Here is an 11,107-nt window from a genome sequence, read left to right on the forward strand (position 1 = left end):
TCCAGAGCGGCTAATATATCGAGCCCTTGCAAGAAGAAATTAAAAGTACGCTCGAATTATGGTGCTCCAATAGGTTAATTTTTGGGCCATTTTTAGTGCAATTCAAACGCAATTCTTGTAGCTTTCTTAATTCCACGGGAAGACAACCAATACGTACTCATGGAACAACAAATATTTTATGGCACCATTTTTATTCTATGAACCAATAATACATACAAAACTTTATATTTCCAAATGAAACTATATACATTAATGGGTAATTTCAAAAAAGTGGGGGGGCAACTGCCCCCCTTTGCCCCCCCTAATCGCCGCCCATGGTTGTGGGTAATGATGGTATGTTCTCTTAAGATGCTTATTCGGGTGCAGAAATTCGTCGTCACTATCTATTACCGTTTCTGTTCTACAGCGATCACCGTTTAAACTTTAAAAAAGTTCATTTCTACCACCTCTAGTTAGAACAGAGTGTTAACCGAGGAGACGGAGCATATTCTTGGAACCCTGATTCGATTGCAGAAAATTGCTTCTTGATATCTTTTACCATTTTTACCCTAGGGAAACCAGTATTAAAACCAGAAGTAAATTTGAAGCATTTCTTGTTGCGGTATAGAGTGTTGTGTGTTATGAATCTTGTGACGGTATATTCTCTTGATACACTCAAACGATTGCAGAAAACCGCTTGTCGCTATCTACTATCGTTTTGTTTCTAGGGAGATAAATGTTCTGGTTTTATTAGAGAATTAACGGAGGAGGCGGAACCTCTTCTTGGGATGCTGAATCAATTGCAGAGAAGCGCTTCTCAATATCTCTTAGCATTTTAGCTCTGATACCTCTCGATAGATGGATGGACGGACTTCTATAAGACTTCTGAGACTTATGCTTAGCGTAGTTTGGAAGTCAGATAAACTTATTTATACTCACCATATGATCTTACAGCAGATATCTTTGAGCATTGCTAATGAATTACAACAGACAGAAACAGAAACAGAAAAGTTAAAAATAAGGACGCCCCTCGGGAAAGCCGGCGCCCTGGATAATGAGCAAGGCATCAACGAACATTCTACATGCCTCTCCTCCATGCAGTTTGTAAAGTAAAGCTGCTGTCGGTGTGTGTGTGTGTGTGTCGTGGTTTCTAACTATTCGGTAGATATTTACACGCGGATCTGTAATTAAAGTGTAAGATAGAAAGAAAGAATGGTAAAATAAAATATAGGAAAGCGCGAGAGAAGATTTTATTATGTTTTGATAGGGGGATAAAAAAAACCTGGAAGCCAGGAAAAAAAACCTGCAGGAAAAAGACTGGCACATATATTCTTTAGGTACGGATTTTAGTGGCACATAGATCCATTATACAACTAAAAGTGTATTTACTAAAAATCGATACTTAGCGCCTTAGAGATAAATACTGTATATGCATGTATCGTTAATTCTGAAATAACAATTAATTTGAGGTGGCTTCCCATGAAAATATTTACACTTATGTTCAATCATAATACGTACTTTAGATGTAATTGCATGCTTTATTTATTGATATATTAATGCACATAAAGATTTATTTCGTAAACCTCTAACTCCAGTCAGTAACGTGATTTGCAGTTAATTCACTATATAATGATTGTGATACTTTCTATCAGTAGCTGTAAAATTTTATATTAATAGGACAACCGCACATGATACATTGACATTACTCTATAGTAGTTAAAAAATGAAAATGAAATCTGTAAGTTTAACGTCCCACGGCTATGCTAAAGGAGACGGTGATGATGAGTAATGAATGAAATGAAGAAAGTGGGAGAAAACGGGAGAACCCCGAGAAAACCCACGAGCACGGTGTTTGTCCACCACAAAGTCCACATGGCACGAGCTGGAATCGAACCAGGGACCCCAAGCACCGGAGGTGAACGCTCTACTACTGAGCCACCGCGCCCCCCTTTACTCTAGAGTAGTGTGTATAAGAGCTTCTTTTCTATTAGGTCTACTTCTGGGTTTATTACTCCACTCATTCTACTGCAGTAATTTTAATCACTATTCGTATTGATTTTAATAGTCACCTAAGAAAATTAATAATGCTTTTCTTATGCCAGTGAATTTTTTTTGACTTCTTACGAAGTAGTGAACTGTATCGTGCATTATTACATTTAAATATCATTAACAAAATCCGTATATCTATTCCTACACAGCTAATGTACCTACAAAGCGGACGTTTATCATGTGAAAATGTCATAGCATATTAAACATACACATACAGGTCAATAGGATATTATTTATTGATGTTTGACCTTTTACATTGTTACACATTTCCGAAAACCTTCCTCTTCAGTTTTAAGTGATTTGTCATGTCCCGAATACGTATTAATTTATTAATATACTGATTATTTATGATAGTTTTATTATCATATGCTGACCTACGTAAAGCATTGGTTCCCAAACTTGTTTACAATGCACCTCCTTGGTGCATCCAGGATACTTCACATCCCTCCTCGTTGACCTCTTTTGAGATTTTAGATTCAACATTTAAATCCTAAATGCTCAATAATAATAATAATAATAATAATAATAATAATAATAATAATAATAATAATAATAATAATAATAATAATAATAATAATAATAATAATAATAATAATAATAATTCTCGTCATTACCATTGTAGTGCGCTGTTATTTTTTATCAGCTTTGTTTTCAATCACACCACAGTTCTTATTCAATAGTTATTTTTTTAGTTCGATATTGAATTTAAAGCCTCTTTGTTGCAGTGTTCTTAATGTAGTTTATTTATGTCAGTAGCGTATCCTCCCTTTGTTCGCTCTTCAGGCCCTCCAGGGGGCGCGACCCCAGGTTGAGAACCACTGGTCTAATGTATACTACTTATCGCATTTACTAGCGAAAGTGAGTAAATAGTTATAACACTTTAATCTTATTTTATGTATGAACTCCGTCATGGCTCTTAGCGTACATGTTTTTGGTGCGGAAAACCCCGGTTAGCTCATGTAGTTAGGGCTCCACGTTAAGCTGTAGGTCCTCCTCTCATATATCTTCGGTGTTGAACGGGACGCTAAAATGCAAATCAACTAATCAATCTTTTTAGATATATTTTAATATCATGATTCTAAATCGTGGCTAAAATGCTGTGGTGCATTGTGGTGCTAGTCCCTCCTAATGGGCAATTACGACAGCATACGGTAGTACACACGTCATTGATTAAATAAGGTCACTTTATTTCTTTGTGTAGACAATGGTTGCTATCCCTGACCATGGTTGCTCGTTCAAGTCTAAAATGTTCATTGCTGTTCTAGGGATTCTTAGCGGAAACATTGAAATTATAATTTTCACACTTGAAAGGAAGCAACTATTAAACACAAAGTATTTGAAGAGCAAAACAGTATATTCACACACACACACACACACACACACACACACACATATATATATATATATATATATATATATATATATATATATATATATATATATAACTACATACGTATGAGAGTTTCGTCAGCTAACACTGGCTTCATCAAATGCTCAGCAGATAGTTTAAGCAAAGCTTATGCTTATGGCAAGTAACTATTATAGAATAGAAATATTGTACGTTGTTATTTATATATGAATGTATATTTTTTGTTTCCATGTTATTATTATTATATATTATTGAAAATTATACATAATGTCAGATAATAATAATAATAATAATTATTTATTATTATTTATTATTATTATTATTATTATTATTATTATTATTATTATTATTATTATTATTATTATTATTATTATTATTATTATTATTATTATTATTATTATTATACTCACCGATGCTTTCCCGTAAGGAATAAAGCGAAGCCTCATGTAGGGAGCGAGGACTTTCCATGTAGGGTAAAGCTGATTTTGGATAAACCGTTTACTGTCAGGGCACAAAGATTCGTAGAAGACTTCGACCTCTACTGGAGTCACATTCTGAAACAAACAAAATAGAATCGATCATAGCAAAAGACTGAAGTTTAATTATTTTAAAAGTAACATTTACTTCTGAAAATGAAAGGAAAAGTTTCAGTAACATTCCATAATGATGGAAAATTTGCTGAAATGTAAGTACCCCCCTAAAAAAAAAAAAAGACTCGAAATAGGGAATTTAGATTAGTAAATTGCTTGCAAGTGGACTTCCAATAATCATCTGATTTACTCATTAATAAATACCTCATTACTGTGTTACCGATTCGATTTAATATGGTAATCAAAGTTATTTTTTTGTCCTTGAGCATGTTCAATTTTACGCCAATATTCTGTAACCATGATTTTTCTTTTGTCTTTTCTTCTTTTATAAAGAAAATCATTACGTGTCTTTCCCAGGTAACCCTCCAAGTCTACTTTCGATCTATTGATACGAATGAGGAATGCTTCTGCTTCAATTGTTAATGATTTTTTGCTGTGCACGTTTAGCATGAGCAATAGCTTATAACTGCTTATTCATATAATTTTTTTTTATCTTGACGAGCTCTTTTGTGGGCGTTAGCAGTTAGCGGTTTTAAGCGGTTAGCAGTTAGCCCCTTTGGCTTGCGAGACCCGGGTTCAATTCCCGGTGGGAGCTTATGTGGTTCGAATTCCACGTTAAGCTGTAGGTCCACCTCTCATATAACCTTGCTGTTGAAAGGGATGCTAAAACTGAAAACAATTAATCTTAGCTTGGCGTCGCTTAATGCTTCAAGTCCATAAATTTTCTCTATTTTTTCTAAGTTTTATTCCGCGTTTGGAAGAATAGGTTTCTATGAATTATATAATGCAAGTCAACCATTTTCGTTGTATTAATATGAGATTCCAATTATTTCACTCACACACACAATACTCTTATTATGGTCATTTTCTATTTTCATAAGAAATACATCTCATAGGATAAGCTATAAGTTCGGTCTATAAGAACCATGTATCTTGCCAAAAATTATCTATTATTGAGCGAAGCCCTATGGAATCTACAGTCCTCCTACACTGGAAAAATATATTCTGTTGTTTAAATTAACAAATATCAGTGTAAAATCATTTACCCTTCATTTGTAAGTTGTATATATAAAACACGGAATTCCACAAGGATCTATTCTAGGGCCATCGCTCTTCCTTTTATATATTAATGATTTTGAAAAAAGCATATCTTCGGCAGATGTTACCCTTTTCGCTGACGATACCACTCTGCTAGTGAGTGGAAAAAATGAAAAAAATATTGGAACAGAATGCTAGGCAAACACTAAATGAAGTATCTCTTTGGATGAAGAACAATAATCTTTTGTTAATGTTGAAAAATCCATTGCTATAAATTTTCATAACAAGTGCAGTAAACCAATATACCCTAACCTACATCTGAACCAAAATAAAATTAACTATACAACACACTGTTCGTTTTTAGGTCGTACTATAAATCATAACCTGGCATGGGAATTTCATATAGAGTCAGTCATTAATAAGCATTAAGGATTATTAGAAAGAAGGTAAATTTAAATTTAGCTAAAACCTTGTACCATTCGTGTTTTAACTCTACCTTGCAATATGGTATCATGTTCTGGGGAAATTCAAGTCAGAGATTTAATGTTTTCAAAATTCAGAAGAAAGCCATAAGAATACTTTGTGATAAGAAGCTTTTTCTTGTAGATTTGTTTAAGGAGGTCAATATACTTCCAATGGATAGTTTATATTTGTATCATCTCTTTTTGTATTTTGAAAGAACACTCATCGGCATTCGTAACCAATAAGGATGTACATAATCATAATACGCGAAATAAGAATGATTTTCATTGGTGTAATCACCGCTCAGCAATGTATGAAAAAAGTGTAAGTTATGGTGGTGTTAAGTTGTACAACATGTTGCCTATTGATATAAAGTATGAAGAAAATATGAAAAGGTTCAGACAGAAGTTAAAATCATTTCTATTAGAAAATTCTTGTTATACGATTGAGGAGTACGTAAATATCATGATAAGGTAATATTACTTTATTTTACTCATGTATTATAAATTTTTTGTACATATGACGCATGTTACACTTACTTGAGGACATTCCTCATACTTGTAAGTTCATAGAAAAGAAATAAATACAAATACAAATACAGATATATATTTGCTTAGCTTAAATTACAAAATTTTCTAATTTTTTTTTCTTTTTTACAAATTTACAGTAAATTTATAAGAAAATATGATATTTTTATTGATAAAATGTAATTTTACACAATTTCATAGTAGTAATTTTACTTTATGGGTGTACATTGATTTACATAGAGGTTTGGCAAACAGATTGCCAACTTTTTTTTTTTTTTTTTTTTTTTTGTAAAGTTCCCTATGAAAGTTTTTACAGTATACGATTAAATTAAGCATTGCATTCTTGCACACAATACAACACAGCATCGCTCAACAATTTACTCATCGCCATTGTCAGTGATCATTTGCCAACGTTTAGGTCAGAAGTACGAAGCAGCGTTTATAGAAATGCTGCGTTTTGAGTAGAGTAGACCACGAGATGAGATAAACATATTTCTCTCGTCTTGTGTAGTCTTGTAAATTTTAAAAATGTCTTGCCTCGACTCTTGAAGGATTCTTTCTCGTATCGTCTCGACTCTCAAAAAGTTTTTCTAGTCTCATTTCCAACATTGCGCGTCTTACTTTATAAATTGATGTACTTGGCACTTGGAAATAATCTTGGTAGAATTTTCCGTTTAGTAATAGGAAATTCAAATGGTATATAAGAATAACTATTGAATAATTAGCATTAATGGAAAAAAGATTCATTTTTTTCTTAATCAAAATATTAAGGATCTAGGTTCCCTAACCAATGTTAATATTCAAAAGAACATAAAAAAGTTATTTACAGCACAGAACTAGTAACTGATTTTAAGAAGGGAAATTTTTGAAGTATAGGCTACTAATAAGGGAGGGTCACGAAGTGGCTTCGCTGAGATCCGAACGAGACAATTATGTTTGCATTTGATATATTATAACTAGACGAATCCCAAAGTTATACGTGCCGAATATCGTATACGGCGGAATATCGTGAGTTACAACATATTTTGTAAGGTAAAAGCTACAAGAGTTACCTTTCAGAATAGTTTCAACCAGGTAAATGAACAGTTGGGTAAATGAAAAGCTCGGCGAAGACGTATCCCTTCATTTTCAAAGGCACAATTTTTGGGATAAAAAGTTTACCCCAGTGTCCCCCGCAGGGTCCCAGACGGGGTTCAACTCAAAAGTTTCAAAGAGCTCCTTCGTGGCTAAGCGGTTAGCGTACGCGCCTATGGCGTGGGAGACCCGAGTTCGATTCCCGGCGGGAGCTCATGTGGTTCGGATTCCACGTTAATCAGTAGGTCCACGTCTCATATAGCCTCGCTGCTGAACGGGACGTTAAACTCAACTAAACTACAACAACATCAAAAGTTTCAAATGACAAGGGGGTTAAGTAGCATATCGTTTGAAAGCTGTTATAAAATGAAAGAAAATGGAGTAAGTCTCGACTCTCTACGACAACCCTGTGCAAAATGGCGGCCGGTCAAAATGTAAACAAAAACTTAATTGAAAAGTCCATGGCCACCTCTATAAATCGGAAACAGTGAGACAAATGTGAAAACAGGTAAGCACGTGTGGCATTATTTTCAAAGTACAATAATTTAAGTCAAAACGTCTTGTCCCAGGGCCTCCATAGGATCCCAGGTGGATCCAACTCAAAAGTTTCAAATAGCACATTATTTGAAAACTGTTGTTAAATGAAAGAAGATCAAGTCTCGACTCTGTACGATAATCCTGTTCAAAATGGCGGCGGGTCAAAGTGTAAACACAAACTTAATTGAAAAATCTATGGCCACCTTGAATCCAAGATGGCCGCTTAAAACCTATGTCATTCATAACAGTACAAATCTAAATCTCTATTTTTCTCTGTTATTTATTTATAAACAACAGGAAGACTAAAGAACAATTGATTTCGATTCACTTCCACTGTTATTTCATTCCGTGACATCAGATATATATTTTGTTCCTAATGCACGTTCGTCACGGTTCTCTCGATATCATTTACGTGAATATAACGAATAAGTGATTAACACAACTCTAACTTCCTATTCATACTGCTAAACAAAAGTTGAATTCCTTTGAGTATTTTTCTAATTTTATCATATGTAGCTAGTTCATACATAAAGGACTTGCAGCACCTGTCAGTTTGGTGGTTCTATTGTAACTTATTCGTATGGTTAGATTTGTATGCCATTCGTTGGTTTGATCACAATATTTCAAGGAATACCAAATATAAAAAGCACGTTCATTTACAAGATTGGGTAGCAGTACCAAACCACGTGTAAATCATTTCAGTGCATCGAACTGCGTCAAACGTCGCTGGTATGGTCACAATATTCCAAGAAATAGCATATTTATGCACAAACTCAACAGCTCACGCTGACAGCTATATTGGATTACAGATGATACTCTTTGATATTTTGTGGATATCTATTATTGACCATAAAAGTAAATGCCACATTTCGCTTCTTCAACACCAGGGGTTTGAGCTGACGTGCGTTTGACACACAGTGCGGCATTTTGAACTCAAGATGGCACGCTTTTTTTAAAAAAAATATTATTTCTCATCTTTTCGTCACCTACTGATCAATATTCATGCCAAATTTGGTTTTCCTAGCTTCAGCGATTTGGTATGCCTATCCTTTCGACGTAGGTTTTAAGCGACCATCTCGGATTCAAGGTGGCCACAGATTTGCAATTAGGTTTTTGTTTACATTTTGACCCGCCGCCATTTTGAACAGGTTTGTCGTAGAGAGTCGAGACTTGTTTCATTTTCTTTCATTTAACAACAGCTTTGAAACGGCGTGCTACCTAAACCCCTTGTCAATTGAAACTTTTGAATTGGACCCCGTCTGGTACATTGCGGGGGACCCTGGAGCAAACTTTTTTACCCCAAAAATTGTGCCCTTGAAAATGATGGGATACATGTTCGAAGAGTTTTCCATTTACTTAACCGTTTCCGAACAAAGGACTCGATTCAAACTATTCTGATAGGTAGTTTTTGTAGCTTCTATATTACAAAATATGTTGTAACTCATGATATCCCGCCCGGTGGCACGTATAACTTTGGATTTGTCTAGTTATAACATATCAAATGCAAACACAATTGTCTCCTTCGGATTTCAGGGAAGCCATTTCATGACCCTCTCTTGTAAAATACTAACTAAGCTTCTGATTTCTTACAAGTATAAATACTGTTGTCGTGAGACGTGTAAAATTTCTTCTCTCGTCTCGAATTCGAGACAAGATTTATCATGTTTCTCGTCTTAAGTTCAAAAGTATAATTCTTGTGTCCTTTTGGTGAGTAAAACTACTAAATCTGGTAAGTTGCACTTTTTTCCGTATTATTAACGTATTTTTCCGTATTTCCGTATATATAGGGCCGGATTTAGGGAAGTGGAAAGGTGCATGTGCACCCCCCAACTTAGTTGTAAAAGCGAGAAGCTAGCAGTGAGTTTTGAAAAATCAATAGTTTAAGTCAATTTTCTGAAGTTGAAAGAAAAGAACTCATCGAAAGGAGACACTTAGCATTGAAAATTTTCAAAGGAATTCTTCATTCAAATCACAGACGCCTAAAGGCATTTAAAAAACTCAAATTTAATTCAAATGTACTCGTAGTTATTGTTGGTGCACCCCCCTAAGAGAATCCTGGATCCGGCCCTATATATATATATATATAGAGTGGCTCAAAAGTAGATATACAGTACCGTACTGATCACCTCATTGCATTTTTACATCATTTCACATTGTTATTCATCAGGTAGACTTAGCTTCTTTAATATTATTTCTTAATGTGTTCTTACTTACATCTTAACCTTGGAAGAGCCGAAGCAAATAAACCCACAAACTAGAATATTATACTTGATCAATGCAGGGGTATACTTCATCAATACCTACTTTTTTGGGCCACCCTGTATATATTACTAGCGTCAATTACCCAGCTTCGATGGGTTAAAATAAGAATAATTAGTAGGAATATGTTCCGATAGTCAGTTACTTTTTACTCGCTCTCTGATATAGGTCCTTTTCGATAATTTTTAAATATCTCCTTCTCCCTAAAATGACACACAATCATAGTCATACGTCTTGCTAATAAAATCAGGAAAATAAACACACTGCTGAACAAGACTGCACTTATTTAATATAAAAAACACATTTAATATAAAAAACGTGTAAATGTGTTTTTTATATTAAATAAGTACAGTCTTGTTCAGCAGTGTGTTTATTTTTCTCCCTAAGTTGTGAGGTTGAATTTGGATTTAAGCGGTATTTAAAGTGTCACTGTTCATCTCAGCGACCCAGAAAACTGTGGATTCGACTTGAATATTGGGCACTTTTGATCATCTTCAAATATCTCCCTCTCCCCTCCCCTAGGTTGCACCGATATTATATATATATCTGACCGGCAGCTATTAACGCGCCTAAATCAATTGATATTGATGACATTTATGTAAATGTTATAGATTATAACCATTGTGAATATCCAACTGTTTGGCTGTATAATTACAAGACAGTGAGAACAGAGAAAGGGATACGACAGAGATATCATAATTCTCTTCGCAAACAGCAACGTAGACCTACAGGCAGTAGACAAGAACTAAATTTGAAAATCAAGGAAGACAGGTTGAAAATGAATATGGAATAGACTAAGGTGATATTCACCAACTTCGCATAAGAAAGACAAATGTTGAAATTGAATATATGGAGGTAGAAAAACTGAATCCATATGTCTGTCTGGAACAGAAGGTGTTTATGGATAACAACCAGGGTGCGAATTACCGGGGGGGGATGAGGGGGATTTTCCCCCTCAATCACATTTTGTTCCCCCCCAAAGAAGTCAGCTGAAGTATCCCCACCAGGGATGCTCGCTTTCCCCCTCAATCTATGCTTAGTATAACTCCAAATTTCACTGATTTTTGTTATTTCTTGTAAATTTAATCTTCTAGCTGTATTTCGAAATGATCGATGTAAACTGTTCAGTTTTGGTCATTTCTACTTCCCACCTAATTACCCACTATTTTCAACGTTGTTTAGTAGAACTATATTATTATGACTACGGTTGTTACTTGCAACTG

The 11,107-nt window shown here is 34.6% G+C and overlaps 1 protein-coding gene across 1 annotated transcript in view; it reads right to left on the reverse strand.

Moving 5' to 3' along the window:
• The window catches only part of LOC145673481 (GILT-like protein 1), a 69,317-nt gene that overhangs the window by 9,815 nt on the left and 48,395 nt on the right, over positions 1-11,107 (reverse strand). Inside the window, exon 2 of the mRNA XM_081743222.1 lies at positions 3,808-3,951. Coding sequence (XP_081599348.1) covers positions 3,808-3,951 — 144 coding nt within the window. The remainder of the gene's footprint in view (positions 1-3,807; positions 3,952-11,107) is intronic.

Source organism: Thermobia domestica, chromosome 16 (genome assembly GCF_964235325.1).
Source record: "Thermobia domestica chromosome 16, izTheDome1.hap1.1, whole genome shotgun sequence".
Lineage (NCBI taxonomy): Eukaryota > Metazoa > Arthropoda > Insecta > Zygentoma > Lepismatidae > Thermobia > Thermobia domestica.